Here is a 24,527-nt window from a genome sequence, read left to right as displayed (position 1 = left end):
GCCCATCGTAAGGAGCCCAAATTCCGAACAAGATAATAAACTGCCGAGTCCCTGACTTCCATTCCAGTTCACCACCGGAAAATGCTATCCTCAGCCCAACCGCCCCGTCTCTTCCGATCCCCCGCCACCGCCACCACCACCTTCCAATGCCTACACGCTTCACCCAACCCCGCCAACGCCACCGCCATTTCTTCTCCGCCATCTGATATCCTCACGACCCGTAAATCACTCCTCTCCCGCCAAACATCTGCCGTCGACCTCGCCAAGTCCTTCCTCCACCGCCTCCGCCGCACTGAGCCTCAAGTTAAAAGCTTCCTCTATGTCTCTCCAGAAGAAGCCGTGTTGAGGCAGGCTCAGGAGCTGGATGATAAAATTAGGAACAATGATGAAGTGGGGCCCCTGGCTGGGGTTTTGGTCGGGGTTAAGGATAATATTTGCACCTCCGACATGCCCTCGACCGCAGGGTCTAGAATTTTGGAGAACTATCGGCCACCTTTTGATGCCACGGCAGTGAAGAAGCTTAGGGAGTCGGGGGCTATCATTGTTGGGAAGACGAACTTAGATGAGTTTGGTATGGGGAGTACAACTGAAGGCTCTGCTTATCAAGTCAGTATCTTTTCTTTAGCAATGATTGAGTTTGATTTTTGCATGTACTTTACTTGGTTCGCAATGTGGCTAAGTGAACTGGGTTCCCTGCTCGTAAAACTGGTCATCTGAATCGGTAATAAGTTCAATGTGGCTAACTGGACTGAGGCTTGTGAATTTTTCTGGACGTGTTTGACGGATTAAAATTGTCTCTGTTCACAAACAGTTTCAGTCTATGGACTTCCGTAAAATGTCTGGATATTGGTTTTTTTTTCCTTGGCGGAGAAAGTCTCAATTTTTGCACTTTGTAGCATATATTTTTTGTTGCGGTATTGTTATTATGTACATCAGCGATGCACTTTCTCCGGTGAAATAATCTGTTGGGCAGCATTATGACTTGTTTGTCTCGTTGTGGAGATTCATTGAAGAGTTGTGTCTTGACTTGTGTATAGATTCTAGGTACCCCTAGAGTCGAGACGCATGCTTTGCAAACTTTTAGTGACTATGATTAAAACTGATTCCATTTTTACTTGCATTACCCTGTGTAGAGAATCACCATGTTGAAATTTGAAGTAACACCTGATACTTGGTGGAGAGATGGATTCAAATAATTCATTATATGTTCTCTTGTAAAAGGTGCCAAAGTAAAGTGTAGTGACCTTATATTCCTATATCAACCATGGATGGTGTTCTTGAAAAAGAAGTGGTCCATGATTTGACTTTGAATATTCGGTTATTGAGCCAACAGCACAGATCAAATAGCACGGTCAATCACAAATAACTGCAGCACTTTCAGTCCTTTAGTGTTGAATAAGATCTTTATGGATATTAAAATCATGATAAGATACTTAGATGGCTCAGAGCTCTTTTGATTTGTTACAACTATTTCGTCTGTTTTTCCTTGAGTTGATAAACTGTTACAAAGTGAAGAATTAGCTTAAATTACAGCATGTAACTGGATATGGTTTACTCAGGTGACACATCTTCATATTCGTTAGGTGACGGCTAATCCTTGGGATCTGTCACGGGTACCAGGAGGGTCTTCAGGGGGTTCAGCTGCAGCTGTTTCTGCCAGACAGTGCATGGTTTCTCTGGGAAGTGATACTGGTGGAAGTGTTCGGCAGCCAGCATCATTTTGTGGGGTTGTTGGATTGAAGCCAACATATGGGCGTGTTTCAAGATATGGACTTGTGGCTTATGCGTCATCCTTGGATGTTATTGGATGCCTGGGTTCATCTGTTGCTGATGCAGGAATTCTCCTTCACACTGTTTCGGGATATGATAATTTTGATGCAACCAGTAGCAAGAAAGTAAATGTTCAAGTACTTAAACCTGCATTCGTGCTTCACTAGCGTCCAATCTTCTACTAAGCCAAATTAAAGGGGTATTATCAAATGCCATCAAGCACCATAAATATCATATAACCAGTGTAGGAGTTAAGGTGAATAGTTCGGTTGTTGGGAATAAATGAAGGCAAACCTCATTTTATTTTTTATACATGTGTGTGTATAAAATATCATGCATCAAATTTTAAGTGCCATACCTTTTTTATGGCTAGGAGAGTGCTAATCAAGCCATTTAGTCTAGTTTCTACCTTCTTAAGATTAAAAACGAATCCTTGGCTCCTATACATTGGTTCAGAACTGTAGGATAAAGACAAAAGAGTTGTGTGCAAGTCATGCTTTCAAGATTCTTCAGCTGTCTCTTAATCCTGATGGACATACAATTTTTAGGAAGTTCCTGACTATGCATCACAATTTGTTGCAATTGATTACTTGGAGTCTAAACCCTTGAGGGGGCTGAAAGTTGGTGTGATATCTGAAACGCTTGGAGATGGGGTTGATTCTGAAGTAATATCTTCAATTCGTAATGCTGTTTTGCATTTGGAGGAACTAGGGTGCATTGTCACTGAGGTTTCCTTTTCTCAGTCATATATTTCCTAATATTCCTTTATGTATGCCACTCTGATAGACTCATAATTTTTTCCTTTCGGTATTTTTTTGCATGATGCAGGTCTCATTACCATCATTTTCCATTGGATTGCCAGCTTACTATATCCTTGCTTCGTCTGAATCATCATCGAATTTGTCTCGCTATGATGGTGTCAGGTTATATTACAACATTCATTTATGAGAATTCAAATTTCAAAGAGAGAACTAGTGGGATGTTGATTGACGGATTTGGGAGACAGCAGTATATAATCATCTGTATTTTAAACTACCCAATACTTATTGTATGGAATAACAGCAGAAACCTTGTAAGTTGTATCTAATTATTATTCTGTTTAGATATGGCAATCAAGTTTTTGGAGAAGAGCTTAATTCTCTCTATGGGGATTCCCGAGCTAAAGGTTTTGGTTCTGAGGTACGACTCTTGAGAATCTATTGGGGAAAAATAGCTCATTGTTGTGCTATGGGTTTATGGCATGCATTATTGTGGAAAGTTTCTTCTGTTATTCCATTATTTTGTCTGAAAAAAACCTCTCCAGATATTCACTTTGCAACATTTATCTTCTTATTGCAGGTTAAAATGCGAATTCTAATGGGTACTTACGCACTTTCAGTTGGTTATTATGATGCATATTACAAGCGTGCCCAGCAGGTTTGGCTACCAATTCCTTGTTTTTATATTGTTCATGGATGAGACAACTTAGATAAAGAAAATTAATATCGTATGTTTGGTCATTCTACTGTGGCTCTAGAATATTTGAAACTCAATGTTTGATAAGCTGATCAACTATCGCCCTGGAAGTAATTTGGTGTAATCATTGTGTCATGAGTGTATATCATATTGTTATTTGTTTCTGTACTTGATTATTTTCCTTGCTGCTGTTTCAGGTTAGGACTCTTATTCGGGATGGCTTCAAGGAAGCTTTGGACAAAAATGATATCTTGATAACTCCTGCTGCTCCATCTGTTGCTTATAAGATTGGTATGACACCTGCATAGTTCACGTTGCGCGTTATTTCATCTTTGGTTTATGGACCCATAATTTATTTTTTAAATCATTCAAAAAAAAATTTATGTAATTTGTCCAGGTGAAAAGAAAAATGACCCACTGGCCATGTACGCAGGAGACATAATGACTGTGAGTTTTTAGAAACACTTCTAGATTTTGCAGTTGTGTATTTATTTGGAGATTTTCAGGTGTTTTGTTGTTCCCTTATCTTGTGCATCTGCGCCGCGAGTCTTTGTGGTTCCTACATCATAAGGGGTTAAGGGGGTATTGTTCTTTACACCCAAATCATTTTTAATTGCTAGAGTAGAAAAACATTTTCCATTTCCCATTTGGTGAAACGATCTCAAATGTGTGTGTGTGTGTATGTGTAGAGGGAGAGATGCACAAAGGTTACAAGGCATCTTTGCTGCGCATGCAAGGTTCTGATTTGCCATTCTTCTAAATTTTTATCTGTAAACGCAGGTCAATGTTAACTTGGCTGGTCTGCCTGCATTGGTTGTGCCATGTGGATTTGTTGAAGGGGGATCTGCGGGCCTGCCCGTAGGAATTCAAATGATTGGAGCTGCATTTGATGAGGTGAGGAAATATTCTTGTTTTAGCCAAAAAATTAACCTGTTCATTCTGCCACTATACATCTCTCAATGCTATCTAATATGCGTCCTCTTCCTATAAGAAAATAAAGTAAGTTCTGATGCATTTGTCTGAATGTTGATGATGCAGGAAAAGTTGTTGAGTGTAGGGCATATCTTTGAGCAGACTCTTCAGGGTGGTTCTTTTATCCCACCAATTATAGCTGATGAATGGGGTTCTTAATCACCATGTGGTGTCGATTGCATGCAAATATTCTGCGGGAGGATGAGATTTTTGGTTCGAATTTTTCTACAGATTTTCATTCCACCTTTTTACTTTTAAAAAAAATTATTATTCCTTTGTATCATTATCAGATGTTCTTGAAAAAGTTAGCTGTGCTATGGATTTTAAGTTAGACTAGGAGTGAAGTTCATTCATGTCATTGACCGTGATCTGTCTACCCGAAAATTGAAGACATAGGACAGAGAACGTGTATAAATTACTTTAAATTTATTCACCTTCACGAGATAGTATAGCGTCAAATTTCATTAGTTGCCTTAATATTTGGTTTTGCTTATTTTCCCGAAAAAACTTGACCATTATAATGTGGCATTGAATGAAATCTCACTTTCTTATTGTGCTTTTTTGGATAATGTAACAACTTTGAACATAGTTTGAACTCGGTACAAGCCATGATGCTTCATTATATATGTACCTTGAGGTTTATTTTAGTTCATGTGTAAAGAGTGTTTGCAATGATTTATTCCAATTGTTTTTCAGTTTTTACATATAATTTCCAAATATTTCATTAACTAGAAGCTCGAAAACAGTTAAATAAGCTCTTGCAACTACTAGCTTAATAATGCAGTATGGTTTACATTTTTTTTTTTCTAAAAACTAAAAAAAAAACCTAACAGGAAACAAAGGGCATTTTGCACCTAGTCTACTCATATAAAATTCCTGAGTAAAATTAAATCCTATCAGTTATTTCTGGGCTAATTGCATTCACACCCTTGTGAAAAGTCTAAAAGGCATAAAACCCCTTAAGAAATATTAATAGATTAATGCATCCCTCAGTTTTTTAAAATGTAGCACATTTCACCCCTATTTTATACAAATTTGGGCACATTTATACCCTCTTATAGGGGTTTTTATGCTAATTTTTTTAAAACATAGGATCTAACATGCTATTAATTTTACGCAGAGGGTTTTATGTCTTTTAGACTTTTCACAGGGGTGTGGATGCAATTAGCCCGTTATTTCTCTCAGAAAGAGAACCTCCCCTCCGTTATAATTTTTATTATACAGATATAAACATTTGTTGTATAATGTATTCACGTATAAAGTTAAAAATGTATTTTATTTGAATTGCACGCATATATACTTTTGGATTCTTTTGGGAGAAAAGGTGTATCACATTTTGTTTTAGTCTCTAGCGTCTGGTTATTAGAGTAAAATGAAATTCCAAAACAAAGAAGCATCAGTTTATGAATAACCATATATATATTAAACGACAAAAACAAATATCTATCATAAAAAGGGTTGACACATCCAAATCAAATTTGGACCATTAGATGTAACACGAGAATCATATCATCATGCTAGCATGAACTCCACCCATAAAAAGCAATGATATTTGTATTTTATTTTTTATTTATCATTTTAAATTGAAAATAATAATTGATAACGAATAGAAAAAGGAATGTTTATATTTGTCAAAAAAATGCATTTTATTTTTAAAACAAATAGAAACAACCTACAAACTGATCACTACAGTTACATATTACATCAGATTGGTGTTGGTATGATTTTATCGCAAAGTGTTGCATGCATGAATACATATTTGCAGGGGCGTGCGTATGAATGCATCAAACGAAGTAAACCGGAAAATGAATTAAATAACCTATACAAAAGCAGTGTATTCTGTTATTCTATGCGCTTTGTTTTGTTCCAAATGCAATGAAATTTACACTGATATCATCAGCGAGAGACCATTGCCCTGACAGAGGATTGTAGACAAACCCGGCCATCTCTTGAACCTGATGAAAATGGGAATAACAAACAAAAATCAAACGAGGGAAAACGAGACAGTCAACCCCGTGGAAAACAAGAATGAGAAAGCTAGCCACTTTTATTTTATGCTTACATGAACTGAAGCACGCTCGAGGATTAGGACCAGTTCCTCTGGCGTGAGAAAACTTGACCATTCATGTGTACCTCTTGGAAGCTGTATGTTAACAAAATGTTACTCTTTAATACCAAACAAAGATGAAAAAGAGGGACCATTTTTAAGTCATATTTTATATACTTTACACGTAAATTTCGCTGGTAAATAGAGATGGTTTTCAAGAAAATATATGCATTAGTCAAAATTTAGAAGCAGATAACACTCATCTGTAGGCATTGCATCATATTACTTTTCCAGAAGAATTTTTTTAGAAAAATTCACTGGAGTCAATACAAGTGGCAGATACTGTCACGTGACCATCCGCGCGCATCAAAGGTTTAAGAAAAGTTGGATAAATGTAAACACACATGATACGCACAAGCGACACTTTCAAGGTGACTAAGTAAGACACTTTACGTATGCCTCTATCTAGTCCACGGTCTACAAGCATACGAACAGTGCGAAAAAATGAGTGGTTGTATGGTATTCATACCCAATGCAAGACATATTCTGCAATAATAATGGCAGTTGCATAAGCTCTCATTGATCGATTAATGGTTGAGATTACAGTAGCTCCACCAACAGCTGTCAATGCTGACAAAGATTTGCAAAACTCAGCAGGATCTGCCACATGCTCAATTACCTAGGTAGGATGCTAGACGATCAGATTTTGTCCACTTTCTTATAAACACGATAATAAGGAAAATGAACATAATTAAACAAAAAAAAACTGAATTCAATCAAAGAATCCACTCATTCCATGCAGAATGAACAGTATTAGTAAATAGCTTTGGAAGCCATATTAGTAGTGCAACCCTTATTTTTCCACAAGTTGCACCATTGGTAACTGCATTTGTATGAATAAGCTAACACACCTCCAAAGCAATTACAGCATCAAATTCTCTCCTCTCTTCCACCAATGTTTCTGTATAACAAAAATGATGGCATCAGCTTTTGACAAAGGTTTTCAAATTCAAAAGAAAAGGTTTCCTGAATGAATGACAGAAAGAAATATATAAAGATGTTAAAATCATTAACAAAGCACAAACGGATGCAAATTATGAAACACAGAATCTTAAATGTTAACATGGTGTGCTGTATAAACAATCCGAGTAAAACGGTGATGTAAAAATGAAACATTTATACTTTTGGAATTTTTAGATGTGAACAACAATAAATCACATTCCATGCCAAAGCAAAAGGAAATACAGATCAGTGATCACACACGCTTTAATCACTTCCATTAATCTGCTTGCTCCATCAAACATTAAAGGCAAAAAAGGAAAAGAACAGGGAAGGTAAAAACAGAAAGAAAACAAACATATAATTGCCCATGGTGTTACAGGAAAAATAAAAAAGAACACATGGAAGAGCTAACAAAAATCTTGTGCTCGTTATTGTGGGTGAGCACAGATAGGGAAATTGGAAGAAAATAGTAAGATTTGAGGAATAGCAAGCAGAAATGAGTTACCACCAAATACAAAAACGCGACATGCACAAAGAATCCAAAGACTAATTAAAATTGAAAAAGCACAAACGACAGATCAATAATTTAACCTTCGCAGCAACAAACAAGTATGATGTGTACCAGCAGTTGTGCATTGATAATTAATTGAAGAAGTTACTGAATCCCGATCCTGCAAAGATGCAAACTCTTATAAATGAATAGCAAAATAAAAGATGAACCTCATTAAAAGGTAAAATCTTGAGGAAAATGTAAATCTGCTACACTCCAAATCCTTTTGTAACAAAATGAAACCATCAAGAAGGGCATGCCCATAATATCTTTTTCCCACGCTCATACAATGACACTTAGGTAGTTAAGAGTAACATACCGCATGAACACGTGCAATCTTAATATTCTTGTCTACCGCATCAATTCCTGTTACAGTAGCACCCATGCGAGCCAAAGGCTGAAATTTAAAAGGATAAGTCATTAGAAAACTTCAAAACAGGAACTTTAGTACCCAAGTTTATTTAAAAGGCTTAAGCCCGTCTCAAGGGATAGATATTACTACCCTCCCAGAGAGCCAAAGATTAAGATGCATACCTCAGATAAAATACCCCCTCCACAACCAACATCCACGAATTTCAATCCTTCAAATGGCCTTGGACAGTGTGGATCCTTTCTGAAACAAATCGATACCAACTAGTTTTTATAAGAAAAACAAGAACGAGAGGAATATCAAGGCGGGACACCATTTCTCAGGTTCCTACAACAAGTAGGCCTGATAACGTTCAACAGCGATCGATAACCTCTTGACTCAGAGTGAAACTACGGTTTAGCAGAATTAAGAAACATATTTTTCAAACTCGAAAAGATTGAGAATAATTTATGATTACCCAAAATGCCGGCATAACGTGGACCTGATAAAGGCAAGTCTGGTAGGATTCATCACGTGCAATGGCTTAAACGGTCCTTCCGAATCCCACCTCCAATTCATTCAACAAAAAACATCAAAAAAGAGAAGAAAATCTTCAACAATAACTGGAATGAAAAAAAGCCGGAAATCGCCAAAAATTTTGAAAATACCATGTCTCAGCAATGGCGGAGAACTTCTTAAGCTCATCTTGATTCAACGAGCTCTTTAACTGAAAACCGGGAGCTGGTGGACTGTTGACGGAATCCGAATAATGCCTTACAAGATTCAAGCATCGATTTTGGGATCGAAAAAACTTATTGTGGAACCTTGGAGAGGACCTGGTTAGGGCTTGGAGTCGTTTCAACAGAAGCTTTGAAGCCATTGCAGCAAGCTGATACAGAAGTGCCGCTGCTTAACCTGGCGACGATACTGTAAAACAAAACAATGGGCTTCAGAAAATGGGCCAACGATTGTTTATATAGGCTGTGTTCTATTGGGCCACCGTATATTAGGCTAAACAGTAAATTGAGCATTCCGTTAAAACCCAATGGGCACAATTTTGTGTGAGAAGCCCGATTTTCTTATTTCTTAAAAAAAACCTGGGCCAATCAAAACAAAACCCAATGGCCGAAACTATTATGGCCCTAAACTAAAGAATATAATCGGTTCTTGCCTCAAAAAAAATATAATCGGTTCATTCGGTTTAATTTAACCGAACAATCACAACAATAACCCAAACCAAACCGATTTTATTACATAAAAAATTGAATTTTCGAATTAATCCGGTTCGATCGATTTAACCGAAATGTTGCTCACCCCTAGAGAAACTAAAGCCTTAGAAAAAGTAATTCGGGTTTATTTTATATATTTTTTTAATATTTCTCACTTGAATATAATATAATTTTGTTTGTCATAGATGTCACATGCTAAGCAATGTGCCAAATTGTGTTATTTTCACCGTTACTAATAAACACCTTGCTTTCTGATATAATTCTAGTTACATGAAACCAAACTCCATAGCATATATATAGATAGAGAGTAGTGTACGAATTTTCAAATAGTACATGACAATGCAAACTTATAAGCGGGCAGTCTCCCCACGTGAGGTTCTGAATGTAATGGGATTCATATGTTCTTCTGTGCACCTTTCCTTTTCACATACCAAATCATACAGTATATGTTTTTGTTCCATGTTTCCTCAAAATCTAAAAAAAAGTTTGAACAAGAATATTATACAATTAATATACTAAAAATCTTAATAAATTTTAAAGAAAACATATATTATACCAATATGATGTTTTTTTAGTGTAGATGTGATTATTTTTCAAGAACAACAGTAGATTTTGTTTTCTTTTTTTAAAAAAAATTAAAATTTTATTGGGTTGCAACAGAAGTCAAAATGCACGGATAAGTTAATTTTTGGGGCATTGACGTATCATTAAATTTACCACATGAAAATAGTAATCGATTGAGGGATTGGGGTGACAAGTGATTGAGTGAACATTACTCTTACTCTGATTAGTTAAAATTTTCTAAGGAAAAATAGTAAGAGGATGGTATGGCTTTTGTTTCGTAGCCATTGAACCAGTGAACTTTATTCTTTCTAGCATGTGCTTTACTGATTTGATTTTATATATGGATACAAAGTATTCATGAACATAAATTCTTTGCATGAATGAACAGATTTTTACCAAATTACAAAAACCGTTCATAATCAAAGCAAATGTACCTTCTTCTTCTTTTTCTTTTTTTTTCATTTTAAAATATTAACCAAAAAAAAAAAACATTCATTGACTAAATATTTGTAATCTAGTAGAAGTTTTTCTTGTGTTTGTGTGCACATCACGTTTTCAACTACTGTTTTCACTCATTTTTTATGTGATGCTGTAATTTATTTTATTTTTTGCTACGAGCAAACGCTATTCATTTGGTGAATTTTTGCTGTTAATTACACAAGTCTCTCATACTTTTTTGTTACATAATATAATGATTTGAAATATGTTTTAATCTGAATGCAAGGTAGATTTATATATCACCGAATTATAAGGAGCTGGGATAAAAGAAGTGGATAGCCGATAGTGGATGGCATTATTAGGGGAAAAAAAGGTTGAATTGAATGAAGGCCCCCCCATTTATTCAGTGTTTTTAGTAGTGTTTACTAGGACAGCTATATCTTTAGACCATTACATCTTGGTACCTAGCTACTTATTAGGCGTGTAGGAATCTTATTTATAGGTCATTTGGTTTCAGTCTTGCAATACATGTAAAGTAATGAAACTCAATAATATTATTATTACCTCAAATAAAATGAACATAAGGAGTTGTGAAGGACACAAACGGATTTGGATTCTTTAGTGTGACTGAAAACACAGTGTATTGTGCATTTTTTACACAAGATGATTAGTCGATCATCTCAATTCATCTGACAACTTTACAAATTTATCTGACAGTATGTAGATTGTAAAGTATCATCTTGGGTAAAAAGTGCACAATATCCGATGTTGTGTATTCAACACAGCAGAGGATCCAAACCCGACCGAAACACAATATTTCAAAATGAATTCTAAATATAGTTCAAATGAGAATGAGACAGTTATAAATGAACAACCTGCAGACCCAAGTTCATATAACCACAATAAACACTTTCACAATATTGCCGTGTATATTTATTATACATGTACCATCTTTATTTATTTACCGTGGAGTATATGCAAACTCTTGAGAAATCTGCCCGATGAACTTTTCAAACAATGTTTATTATGTTGATTATCCATGTAAAGGAGGAGTAACATAAATTTCTCTGTACAAAGGGACTGTAGCCTGCAGTAACTGTAAACCAATATTTTTTAACAATTTTTTAACCGTGAGTGGTGATTTTGCAAATGGCAAAAAACATATGACAGTAAAAGAAACCTCCGCATGTTCGAAAAAGACAGATCACTAATCAGAATTTCAGAACTGACCCAAATTCTTGCATCAACAGCTTGGATTCATCAAAGGAAAACTGAGGGGCAAACCTGCAAGAGAAGGTGCAACCTTTGTACCACAAAGGTAAAAGTAACAAAATAGAAATGTGGGATCCATTTCCTGTCTGTGAACTTGTCCTTGTTTTCCAGTGGTCTTGTTATGTCATATCCTCTACCATTTCTTGAAATTAATTACGCCTAAAAAAAAATTTACCATTTATTATTTATTTTCCATTTGTCATTTTTGTAAACCAAGAATTTGTCATTTTTGTTTCTGACCGAATTTTTTTATATTGCAGGTCAGGTAAGTGACCTGAAAATTCTCATGTTATAGCAGATGTGGTGAATTGAGATGGCGAGTAAGAAAGTGCCGTTTCCGGTTGATCTCTTTTTGCAACTATTCACTTGTAATATCATCAAATATTTTAGAACCAAAGGCAACTCAATTTACAACTACTAGGATGTCCAGAATCAAATGTTACCTATTTCACATCGACTGCACGACGACGAATCAAGACACGGGGGAGCTCTTATTGATGTTCTTATTAAGAACAGACAGACGAAGAGAAAAGAATGATGTATGAAAAGATTTTTTGATTAGTCGAATCCGTTAAAAGACCATTTAAATTAAGTTGTCTTTATGACTTCAAAAGTGGTTTATGGATTCTGGAGCTCGAGTATAAAATGTGATCACTATATTTTTCTTGATTCGGGTTCTGCTCGAGTATTAACGAGTCTATGACCTACCAATATCAAAGAAACATAAGACTAATCAAAATAGCAACATTTGATCAGCAAGAAACTTCAGCAAACCATTAAGCAGGACACAATATTTCATTCAGTGCAAGAAAAATCAGAGCAACATTGAACCAAAATGATGTGATATGATCCCTTGGAGCTTCAGATTTCTCCGGCGGCTGAATTGATGACCCATATTTATTATTCCCACAAACATCTACTCCAACATGAACATCATCCGCCGCTGCAGATGGACTCAAACACAACCCCGGGTTGCCACTGAGGTCCAAGTTTCTTCCAAGCCTTTTCAAGAAACTTGAGTTAAAAGGCACAACCCCGTTCAGAAAATTTCTGCTCAAATTCAAGTGATATATATGTGACAGGTTGCCGAAACCCGCTGGAATTTCACCTGATAAACGGTTGTTCTGCAATGAAAGTGTGCTTAGATTTGTTAGTTCTGAATACTTCTCTGGTATTGTTCCCGAGTAGCCACAATTTCCGAGCCTGAGTTCTTGAAGTTTCTTGAGATGACTGAATTGCAATGGCAGAGATATAAACATTGGATTATCTTCCAATAACAAATACTGCAAATTCTGCAACCCTTTGAATCCATCTGGGAGTCTCCCGCTCAATTTGTTGCTGCTCAAATCCAAGAAAACCAAAGCATGCAGCTGTTGAATGCTTTCTGGAATGCTTCCAGTTAAAGAATTGTAGCTCAAGTCAAGCTTTTGAAGTTCAACTAGCTGTCCTATTTCAGATGGGATTGGTCCCACGAACTTGTTATAGCTTAAATCAAGGCCCACAAGGTTTCTAAAATCGCCTACTTCAGAGGGGATTGCTCCAGTGATGAAGTTGTAGCTAAAATCCAGGTGCAAAAGTGAACTCAAACTGAAAATTTCAACTGGAATTGGCCCTGCGAGCCTGTTTTGTGACAATGTGAGGATTTGGAGTGATTTCAAAGAGGAAAGTTGAGGTGGGATTGAGCCAACAAGTCTAGAATTTGATCTCAAACTCAGCTGTTGAATTGGAGAATTGATGGACGATTCGTTTAGTGAGACCGAAATAACTGTCGGGGCATGAGTGAAACACTGGAAAATGAAAATGGATTCAAGATACGGGAGATGAAAGATTTCTGAAGGAAACGTGGCTGTTTTCTTGCATGTTGGATTTGGTGGGGTGCCAAAATCAAGTCTAATTACATGGAAAAGAATGTCATCTCCTGTAATCTTGCACTCGATTCCCGGCCAGGATGAACCCGGCTGGCAAGGGTCCGGGTAAGAAACTCTCCAATTTTCATCAGATGACAGGGTTTCCATAATCTTGAACAAGGTTTCAAGTTCAAGTGGATCCATATTAGGAGGGGGATACTTGTTTGGCTGGCTGTTTGCATCAATCTGAATAGTGGAGAAGACAGGAGATAATGAAAGAAAAATTAGTGTTAGGAGAAGTGTTTGAAGGGAACATGGACGTGAAAATGAACAGAGCATCTTCTTTATTTTGAGTTGAATTTGGTGAATAAAATTTGTCATTGGAGTGGAAATGGTGGTCTCACAATGCTGGGGAGCCTTCTTCGGATTCAAACGCTAGAAAGAGGGAGATGGGTAAATGAAAATTGTGCAAAGATTTGATTGACGTGATGGGTGGGGTATGATTTTGGGTGAGAAAATTGAAGCTAATGTAGGGTCAAGAATCTAATTTTATTATCATGAGAGTGAAACCATGCCGGGAGATGGCAATTCAAATCTTCCCATATTTTACAGTCCATGTTTTGTGATCAAGGATAAATTATTGGCAAATGGTTTAGTACAAGAACACTAAGAATGATAAATTTCCAAAGATTCAACACGAAATACATGATAATTGCGTCAAAAACCGAGGAGTGCTTCATTTGATCAAGACTTGATGATTGAATGGCGATGAAAAGGGAAAGAGGGGAAATGACTTGATGATGAAAAAAGGAAAAGGGTAACAGTGTAAGTAACCGGTGCTTCAACATTGATTTTAATTTTCATGGGACAGGTTACACAGTTCATGTCTTTCTGTGTAAAGATGTTTCATGCTCGAATGGAATGTCCCTTTCGCTCCTTATTCGTACATTAGTAAATTTTGTGTAATTTGAATTCAACTTCACAAGTTGATAAACATTGATCTCTAGACTTGCTGCTAAACCTTTATGTTTCCCACATTCTAGTTGGACATGAGAAGTTTTGGATTTTTTTTACAAAAAAAATGATGCAACCCTTAAATTTTTATAATTTTTTTAAAAAAGAATACTAAGGGACGCTCATTACTTGCGGCTTGATACGTAGCATAATAAGGCAAAATTGATTATTGATATCCAAGGCAAATTAAAATCACAATGAGCAATGATTATATAACATGAATACAAATGATGGCGACCGCTGTGTGTAGCCTGCTAAGCCTATAACTTTGAAATCCACATTGGGGCAAGTCAGAAAAGAGCCGTCTGTATAGGCAAATACACGTGTTTCCCTTGACGTGAACGAATTCTTTCAGCCCTCTGCTGCTATTTTGCACTTGTTAGGCAACAAGCGTGAAGAATTGGGATAAAAGGCAGCCCAGGTCAGGAGATCACGGTTTATGAGAACATTCGCAGGAAATTGTTTGCGTAGGCCATTGGCTTGACGTCTGGGTGCGGCTGTGATTGATCAAAAGATTTCACTGTCAAAATTTGTTATCTAACCATAACAGTGTAAATTCATGCTAAAATGAAACGGGATGGTTGTTTTCGCGCAGACTAGGATTCAAACCGCCCTCCAGGTAAAATTTAGAAGGTACGCCAGAAAACGATAGTGGTAAAAATTTTCATTTGCTAATTTTGTGGTATGTGGTTAGGGGCATTTGTGCAGGAGGGAAGCTACTAACCACAGCTGAAAAGGAGACGATATTTGGTTTCAGATCAGGAGCTTCAAAACGAATAAAGGCACCCTTGTTTCCCATCTGCAACAAGCAGATAAAATATTAACCAGAATCTGGCTATCAGATAAAGTCAGAAAAAAAACTATCCCATACAAAAGCAAGATAGCATTATACAAGCAAGTTTGCCGTTCCCGTACATGTTTGTGGAACGACATGGTTGCATAAAAATGCTCAAAACAATCATATGGTGTAAGACGAATGGAGACAAGAAGTTTACCTGATCGCAGTAATTTGGGGCAGAGAACACGGTGATAAGTTTACCATCATGTTCGATCTCGTAACCTTCATCCTTGACTTCATGCGACCGCACTACTAAATCTGTAAAGCATCAACAAGTTGAGGTGAAGATGTTTAGTTTGTGAAAATATAAAGTGCATAGACAATGCCGTGGACTTGAATAAAATCCATAGAAAACAACCTAGGTTGTTGTCCTGCAAAAATCTTTTTGTTACATCAGCACCAAATGAAAGACCAACGCCACGCTTGCTGGGTCCCCTCCCAAGTTGAGGTTGTGGATCACTCCATAGCAATTCGCACATCAACCCTGAATACCATAGAAAAGAATGCATGACATTTGCCATTACACCCCAGATAACAGCATCGTGTAACATGTGATTATTAATTGTCTAAAAAATTCAGCTTATGATATTATCAACCTAACTGCAGAAGCAATCATCTTTAGGAAGAGTAACAAGATATGCCTTCAACTAAACAAAAAAGCACAGGAACTAGGATGTTAGAAGCAACCCTATGTAACGTTTACAAATCACAAAAGGCAGTCAATTCTTATCCAAAATTTAGATGGCAAAGCAGTAGACATTGAAATAGATCCTTCAGATATCATCAACACGACACCCTTGCTCCAGGTGATACAAGTGAGGAATCGAATGCAGTGTTACTGCAACTTCATAACCTAGGATCTACTTGACAAGGAAGAGCAGGTACAATCAGGCTTCAACTACCGTAGCACCATGTAAAGGAAAAAAAATCTTAGGTTGTATTACAAATTATTATACAAGAATTTTGTGTCAAAAAAACATCAGCTTTCATAGAAGGGTCAGAAGTGGCCGTGTTGAAACCACCTTTCTAGAGCATTTAATCAGGTTACCAGATAAACCCAAACTTTAAAATTCAAAACTATATTTTCCGGTTCCCTTAAAATGAGGTTAAAAAAAACATCCATGAGATCTCTGTAAAGAGAGATTTCATAAAGCAGACGGGAGTTACAACTTGTCTAACTGAGTAAAGAATGTTCATACATCCTCTCACAAATAAACAGAACTCTTGAATCGGCTCAATCTCCTCACTCACTTTAGTATATTCCCTTTATCCACTCCTACTCCTGATTTCGGTCCCCTTATAACACGTGTATAATAATTAATATCCTAGAATCCTACTTGAAGTTTTCCTAAAGAAAAAAGAGAGGGATAGGGAACAGTCATCAAGAATTTTGGGAATACTGATTCCGAAAAATAAGCCAGTCAACATATATTTCATGAGACACGAGCATATAACGAACATCCTAAGAGCATCCGCAGTGCTATCTCGTTATTAACACAATAACACTCTCCACATCATCAAAAGTTTTGGACCCCACTGTTAATAACGCATACCTTATAACACCCACAACCCTTTTAACAATAACACTCATTATTTATGGGTCCCACATTCCACACAATCAATATAAAATTACTTTTCATTTAATAAATATATTTTAAACATATCTTAAAATATTTAAATTTATATTTATTATTTAAATAATATTCTTATTTTCTAGTTTTAATTTTATTAATTTAAAACAATATTAAAAATTGGACCATTTCAAACAATTTTACCATTTTTTATATTTTATTTAAATTAAAAAATTGAAAAAAAAAATATTAAAGGTGCAGACGCGGGCCCCACGCGTCTGCACTTTTCACTCTCCTAATGGCGCGTGCATACACAAAGTGTCTGGCCGTGCATGCACGCACAATTAAAAAAAAAAGAAGGAATAGTGGAGCCGGGCGTTAACGCCCGGCTCCTCTCTCCTTGGGGTGGGTGTTATTAACACCCACCCACAATGCATTGAACACCCATTGTGGGTGCTCTAACCCATTACCAGGTAAATGTGTGTTAAGGTATCAGTAATTACTAGAATTCGTATAAGTAAGCTTCAGTTAAAAGCAGTCAATTTTTTTAAGAGCGTCAACGAGAACAACGTTGGGTAAAACTAATGCCATGGAAATGGGTAAAAACATAAATATCTTTGAAGCTCTTTTCCTTGTAAGGCTACATGGATACAAGCGTACAACAAACAGAAGTGTCAAACAAAATTAACAAATAATTATACCACCACATCTTTTGCTTACCTTCCTCAGGAGGCTCACAAAATCGATCAATTGCTCTGATTTCAGAGAGCTTAACACCATCAACGCTGAAAAGTCCTCCGTGGACCACAAAAACTTTCTTATTTATGACATGAGCCAGAGGTAAACAACAAAACACTTCAGCAAATAGTTCCACAAACTTATCACTCAATTTCGACTTGACCTCGCCCTCAAAACCATATATTTTGTTCATGCTCTTGCTTTCATGGTTCCCTCGAGAAAGGTACATAGCTGAAACCATTGCGGAAAAAATACTATCAGATTCAATCCTACGTGCAGTAATTCTTTGAGAAGTGAGAACAGATCAATTTTAAAAAAATAAATAAATAATACTCCACTTGGTTCAATCTGTTTGTACCCTAACAGTGACGGAATAAACTGTATAGTGCAATGAAATCCAAAATTCAAGAACATAGGGAGGATACCTGATGGCGACATGCATTTGAAGGCAAATAGTGTGAGTATCACTTCAACAGAAAATGAACCTCTATCTACAAAGTCTCCATTGAACAGATACGGATTATCCTCTGATGGAAGCCCATTGAGCTCAAATATATTCATTAAATCGTAAAACTGCAATCACCAAATATGAATCATCAATCAATAACATACATACATACATGCTAGCTACAATGCACACGCATGGAATATTTTACTTTTTTACATTAGTTTTTTTAATGAATTTTTTATGCAATTCTATATCAAATTAAATCTAAATCTAATACAAATTTTAATATTTACATTATTAATAGATTTAGTGATCGACCAATCAAAATGTAGACGCTACGTGGTAAAAATGGTGAGTTTGCGAGAAAAAGGAATGTGTGGATTAACATGATTGGATGAGGTTTTTTTTTATTAAAAAAAAAAAAGAAAATTAATGTGGATAGTGGGTGAAGTTAAAAAGGTATTATTGGAATGTGAAAACGCTTCACCAAATGACAGTTTCTATTATGCACTCTCCCTTGGTATATAGTAATAGATACATACATATATATATATGTATGTATGTACAGAGAGAGAGTAACTTTTTAAAAAGAAAAAAGAAAAATATCAAACAAAACTTTTGTGTAGTTGTAACACGTCATAAACCAAAAGAGATGTCAGTCAACTGAAATCCAAACCACATAAGCAACCAACAAAAACAATAATTGATACAAAACAAGAGAAACTCTTAAAATGATATCAAAACATTTTAAAAGTTGAGTCCATCATCAGGGCTAGATGCGTGAGTTATAGATTTTTACATGCAAAACATACTTTTTTTAATTACACCTTCCAAACGCTAAAGAAAACTGAAAGTTAATCAAGTATCTCAACAAATCCACTATACCCAGCAATGTGCTGCAAGTTTCTCAACATACTTAGCATACAAATAGTTTTAACAGAATATACAAAGAAAGGTTGTTACCGCCAAGTAAAAGAGTGCAAGTCCTCAGGAAATAATGTTTGCACATACAAAACAATTGTTGAACATGCATTTTAGAAAATTATCATGTTAAGTGAGGCTCACAAAATAAGGCAAAGATAACAAACCAAGATTGTTCAGAGAAAATTAATGACAGAAGAGGAATTACCTGGCCATGTACATCACCACATACAGTGAAATGTTTCCCATCGGGAACATTGATATCAACAAGAGATGGCAGTGCCCGAAGCGTCTCTCTTAACTGTAGCACAATCTGGTAGGCGTATCTGTAATATAATGGAAACTAACATTCAGATCCATCTAACTTCTTCTATAAAATATCATTTCACAAATCTAAAAATAGACGACTTGGACCTTCCAAAATATAAAGTTTTTTTTAAATTTGTCACAACATATGACAGTCAAAGTAGTATGTACCATTGTATACCTTTTGTGTAAGCACTTCTGGTTCTTGAAATCATCCATCATTTTCTTCACAAATTCCAAAGTCACAACATCTCCTTCTATTCTAGCACCAGTATATTGAGATTCCACGTCTAAGAACAGAAAACACAATCATTGTTAATTTTTCAGGTTTATAAATTGGTTAAGGAATATAGAGCATGAAGCAGTAAATATTTTTATGATGTTCTAGCAAGTTGGCATTCTTTTTAGAATAATTGCATACAAATAACATCAAGAACTAAACAGGAATGTTAAGCCTGTTGGTAAGCACCTTAAACCCAGATCATAAATGTTATGGATTCATCAGATAAGTTTATGACGACTAACATTGTTCAAAAATCCAATATCACCCACGCATCGCCAATTCCACACCAATTCTTTTCTCCTAATCTATGCTTCTGAACCAAAACGAACAAGTTTTGAAATGTCATGATCTGATTTAGGCCTCAATTATCTGGCACTAACAAGTTGGCGCTTTTTTGTCAAACAAGGGGTCTGAAATAAAGTTTGTTATGACTTGTCTTTGGTTCCACTAAAGATACAACTTTAGATTATGTTTGGTTCAACAACCAACCCAATTCACTATATGATCTAGAAATTTTGCAAGGCAGACCTGAGAGTGGTTCAATAATAATTAAACTTTTGATTTGGCAAGAAAACGAGAGAAAAAAGAAGCAGCATCAGTCATCAGATAACACATTCTATATCTAAAAATTTCAACAAATTATTTTTCAAACATGTCCGTCTGAAACTTAGAACTTTGCAGCTGATATACTGGTGAAAATTTGAAACCTTACTTGAGAACAGACAATTATTCGTGGTTTGTCCAACTAGTTGATAGCAATTCTCTTCTACTTATCACTCAGTAGAGTTAGACCAGACACCATAGGGAACAACTGAACTCTAATCTCCAACTACTAAAGTTCCTTGGGTCAACAAACGCAATTGTATTAGGCAGCAACATCAAAGAGATGATAATATTTAGCTGTGTTAAACTAATTTTCACACACAGACTTGCCTAGAACTTATATTTTATCCACAATTAAAAGGTCGACTTTTCCAACTTAGAAGATCGTGAGTTTATATCTCCTCGGTCCTCATTAATTGAGTTTATCTTAAAAGTTCTACCTAAGTCAAATGTTTGACCCTTGGTAAAGACACCTTCGTTGCGGCGACCATGCCAAAATGTTACCCAGACCACCAATATCATCACCACAGCTCTCGCTGCCACTGCTATGGCTGCTTTAGCCCCCATATATACTGCCATTACTGCCACTACAGCGACTGCCGCTGCTACAGCAGTAGCTCTCAGGGAAACAAAAGATGAGCCTGCCCTATCCCCTATAATGATAAAATAGTAATATACTAGTAAGTGTAAGAGTTACCGACATCCACAGTTACATATTTATTAACATGACTAAGTATAAGGTTTACCTAAACTAATTGTATTTGACACTTACAATTCAGTTTCAAAAAAACTTATATTATGGTTTCATCCATTTGTTATATTTATTTTTTTATTTTATAACAAAATATCTTAAATGTTTAGTGATCACCATTTATTTTACCAAAATGATGATATATCAAGGAAAAGAATTTCACGTGCCTTTGTCAGCATCTGTTAAATTTATTATAATGGTCAATAGCCCATTACACTTTAATAAATGGATTTATATTTGAATCATTAAAAACTTTAGATCATTCTTACTTAAGTCCACAATTTAAACCCAGTTTTTGGAAACAAAAATAATTCTGACAAATGATATTTCTTAAAAAGGGGAAAAAAAAGAAAATATAATAAGCTTACTACTTAAAGGTTCAACTACCACAAAATAATAAAATGTGAATGAGTGAATCGTAAATATCAAAGGATGTCATGAGAACTGGAGAGTAACTTGGTCATTTATGCAAGGTTTAAATGGGTGAAAAGGGGTTTGTTGCTAGATTAAAAAATTGTAACTAGAAACACCAAATACAACTCAATATTGAGACTCCACACACTGCTCTCAAGTACAAAGAAATTCGTGAATAGATAGCTGCTAAGCAGCAGAAAAAATCTTCAAAAGGTAGATCTCAAAATAAATATTGCTTAATTGATAGATCTGAGGTTTCGATCGGTAATTGAAATGTTCCATTCCCAGTATCCCTCAAATAGAGAGGGGTAGAAGGCTAGGAATTACAAGTTTAAACATTAAACCTGTGTTTTGGTGGGATTCGGAAACAAGCTTTCTCATCTCTGAACCCCATCTAGATAACCTTTTTCCAATTCACCAATCAATTGCAAGTTTAAAATATTTTCTACTTTCATAACACATTACAACAGTTTCTAAGCAAACTCAGATTACCCATTCTCAAAATGCCAAGATAAGAAATCACATCCGAACACCACGTCACCACCTAAAACTTTAGACTCAAAACTCCTGCTACTCGACTGTACTAAGAGGAGTGTCACAACAATTAACAAATTTCGGGGACACAAGTGTTGGTAGTAGACCAGATAAGACTGGAAACAATTTTAACACCATCCACACAAAGAAAGAGGTGACAAATAATTTTAGTTGGCAGTGATAACATTATCGCATACCTATAGTGTGATAATCAATAGAATCAGCTACTGAATGTCTTTCAGATTGAGGTACAGAAATTGCATCTTCAAATTTTAGCTTCATAACTGCTTTCTCGCATTCCTTCAATTTCTTGGTAGCATCAGGGTCATTTGGACAAATCTTTTTGACCTATATTAATATGAAGTAAAGTTTCAACAAACAGACCATAACAATTAATTTCTCATTAACTTGTCAGATCATATGCAAAAATAGGAATGAAAAGTTATATCTGTGTGTGTGTGTGTGTGTGTGTGTGCACGGGCGCACGTATCTCAAGTACATATGCTAAGCAAATAGCAGTATCACGACCTAAGCAGCATTTCTCTTTGCAGGTTATCAACTCATAACCGGCGGGTTTCTCTCCTATAGTCAGGCATATTGTGTCTTACACGGCAACGTCTCTGCTGCTTGTATAAATCAAACTGCATACATTATCTTTGATCATCCACTAAAGTGTAGAGCCTCATTAGCATATTCTAAGATGCTACATCTTTCAAATTGTATTTGTATCAACATGAATACGCTCTACATTTAGCTTATCCATTCCCATGGAACCTTCCTCCGTCCTTATGCAGCGAAAAACCTAACACTTTCCTTTGTCACTTTCATTTGTTATATAACATGAATCATGACTCCGTAATATGCAGGTTCAATCACATATTATATTTTTGAATAGTTTCCATCAATGGGCGTCCAATTGTTTAGCAAATTCAAGCACAGAACACCTAAATGCTTTTAATCTAATTGTTCTTCCCTCTAATTTCCATCGCATGCAATATTTTAAAAAAAAAGTTTAAAACACGGAACACCTAACAAAGGCACATGCTTTTAATCATTTGCAAGAAAACCTGGCAAAACATCTTTTTTTTGCTAAACCGAAACCATATAACTTCATGAAGTGCGAACGAATTACAAACACAATGAACAGTTCGCACTTGTTGAAAATCCTTAAGAGCATCTTTAAACTTTCCCATTGCCAAATATGCTGCACCACGTCTGTAATACCCCTGTATTAAAAAAGAAAAAGAAGAACCAACCAACATTTACAAATATATTTTTAAAAAAAAATACACGCATCGATTTCAAAGAAGAAATCCAAAAGAAACCGAAACTCGCCTTGGAATATCTGGAGTCAATTTCAATAGCTTTGGTAGCGTCCTGTATGGCACTTCCATATTCCTCCAATTTGGTGTGCGCAAAAGCACGGTTAGCCCAGTATACCGCATTATCGCTACTCACTTCTATTGCTTGAGTATATAAATCAATTGCCTGAGAATACTTGCGCGCTGGAAAATAAAAACACAGAAAAACAACCATCCTGAAAATCGACAGTAACAATAAACCTGGCACCAAGACACGGGTACTCCTAAGATAAGATCCGATAATATGGGTAGATGTTTGGTCAGATTACCTTTGAACGCTTCGTTAGCTAGGGTTTTGAGTTCTTCAGCTTGCGAATCGTTGTTGGAATCTTCTGTCGCCATGCTAGGGGGCATAGTACGAGGTAAAACAGTGCAATTATCGTTTTCTCTTCTTTTTTTTTTTTTTTTGGCTTTTCGATCGAATGTTGGTGTGTCAAGAATTGTTGTGTGTCTGCGTGTAAAAGAGGGAAGGAGAGATGAAGAAAGAGGGCTTTTAGGTGTGATTGATAATTCCGCGACAACAATAATGCAAACCCTAGTTTAGTACCAAATTAGTCCCCCCAAGTATACTTCCACAAATTCTATCCATGCCGGTCGGAATCTGCTTCAATCGATCTTTCATTTGTATTTTAAACACCACTCGTTGATTAGGCAATGACGTTTGCATACGATAATGAGACAAGATACTAATTTTCTTTTTTTATTAAAATCGAACCAAATTTATACTATGGGTAAATTGCTATATTACAAAACATTAAGGTCTTAGATTAATAATCATTTTTTGTATTTTTTATGTATCAAAAATATCTTTGTCAAAATTACAAAAACATTAAATTCTTATTTACTAAAGACTAACCATCGGAGTACACGCAAAGTAAAGTTGTATTCTTTTAGTTAAAACTATATGCTATTTTTAAACTTTTTATATGTTGAGAAAAATTTGGTCGATTATGAACTTTTTTTTGGAATAAATTACATTTTGGAAATGAGCTACATAATTTTCAAGATATTGAAGAAACAAATGTTATGAAGTATGAAAAAATTGAGAAGTGGAATGTGATTGAATGCATATTTAGGAATGGTCTTGTTGGTTTTTAGGAAGTGTAGAATAGAATATTAATATTTATAAACCAAATAAATTAATTAGTAGCAGGTCTCTTTCGAGTCAATTTTGAAAAAATAAAACACCATTCAAAAATACTTATTGAAATTATTCTGTATTTTTTAAATAATTTTTGGTAACAAATTAT

At 35.7% G+C, this 24,527-nt stretch overlaps 4 protein-coding genes across 6 annotated transcripts; 1 reads left to right on the top strand and 3 right to left on the bottom strand.

Annotated features, from left to right (window-relative positions):
- Nucleotides 1-49: 49 nt before the first annotated feature.
- Nucleotides 50-4,728, top strand: LOC140864201 (glutamyl-tRNA(Gln) amidotransferase subunit A, chloroplastic/mitochondrial). Of its 2 annotated transcripts, none has more exons than XM_073268198.1 (10): nt 50-606; nt 1,584-1,907; nt 2,319-2,498; nt 2,599-2,693; nt 2,874-2,949; nt 3,109-3,186; nt 3,423-3,516; nt 3,623-3,672; nt 4,006-4,119; nt 4,264-4,728. In XM_073268198.1, exons 1-10 carry the CDS (start codon nt 82-84, stop codon nt 4,354-4,356), a joined length of 1,629 nt encoding a protein of 542 aa, XP_073124299.1. In that variant the 5' UTR covers nt 50-81; the 3' UTR covers nt 4,357-4,728. The 2 variants fall into 2 exon arrangements, with proteins under 2 accessions (XP_073124299.1, XP_073124300.1); XM_073268199.1 differs by having other exon boundaries at nt 1,584-1,895; nt 4,264-4,726.
- A 1,166-nt stretch (nt 4,729-5,894) lies between these two features.
- LOC140865745 (ubiquinone biosynthesis O-methyltransferase, mitochondrial-like) lies at nt 5,895-9,060 on the bottom strand. The gene is made up of 9 exons (XM_073270489.1): nt 8,814-9,060; nt 8,624-8,713; nt 8,331-8,409; nt 8,116-8,193; nt 7,869-7,917; nt 7,156-7,205; nt 6,774-6,923; nt 6,260-6,340; nt 5,895-6,152 (listed from the first exon to the last, which is right to left on the bottom strand). Exons 1-9 carry the CDS (start codon nt 9,023-9,025, stop codon nt 6,045-6,047), a joined length of 897 nt encoding a protein of 298 aa, XP_073126590.1. The 5' UTR covers nt 9,026-9,060; the 3' UTR covers nt 5,895-6,044.
- A 3,364-nt stretch (nt 9,061-12,424) lies between these two features.
- Nucleotides 12,425-13,903, bottom strand: LOC140860408 (uncharacterized). The gene has a single exon (XM_073263425.1). It carries the CDS (start codon nt 13,874-13,876, stop codon nt 12,425-12,427), a length of 1,452 nt encoding a protein of 483 aa, XP_073119526.1. The 5' UTR covers nt 13,877-13,903.
- A 743-nt stretch (nt 13,904-14,646) lies between these two features.
- On the bottom strand, nt 14,647-23,888 carry LOC140863102 (serine/threonine-protein phosphatase 5). Of its 2 annotated transcripts, XM_073266263.1 has the most exons (13): nt 23,547-23,888; nt 23,252-23,421; nt 23,071-23,142; nt 22,114-22,264; nt 20,658-20,870; nt 19,513-19,621; nt 19,234-19,351; nt 18,082-18,229; nt 17,639-17,887; nt 15,706-15,831; nt 15,505-15,605; nt 15,234-15,308; nt 14,647-15,006 (listed from the first exon to the last, which is right to left on the bottom strand). In XM_073266263.1, the coding sequence occupies exons 1-13, from the start codon at nt 23,629-23,631 to the stop codon at nt 14,947-14,949; spliced, it is 1,677 nt and encodes a 558-aa protein (XP_073122364.1). In that variant the 5' UTR covers nt 23,632-23,888; the 3' UTR covers nt 14,647-14,946. The 2 variants fall into 2 exon arrangements, with proteins under 2 accessions (XP_073122364.1, XP_073122365.1); XM_073266264.1 differs by lacking the exon at nt 20,658-20,870 and having other exon boundaries at nt 23,547-23,883.
- Nucleotides 23,889-24,527: the final 639 nt, after the last annotated feature.

This window comes from Henckelia pumila, chromosome 4 (genome assembly GCF_033568475.1).
Source record: "Henckelia pumila isolate YLH828 chromosome 4, ASM3356847v2, whole genome shotgun sequence".
Lineage (NCBI taxonomy): Eukaryota > Viridiplantae > Streptophyta > Magnoliopsida > Lamiales > Gesneriaceae > Henckelia > Henckelia pumila.
This window is presented reverse-complemented; position numbering and strand designations above follow the sequence as displayed.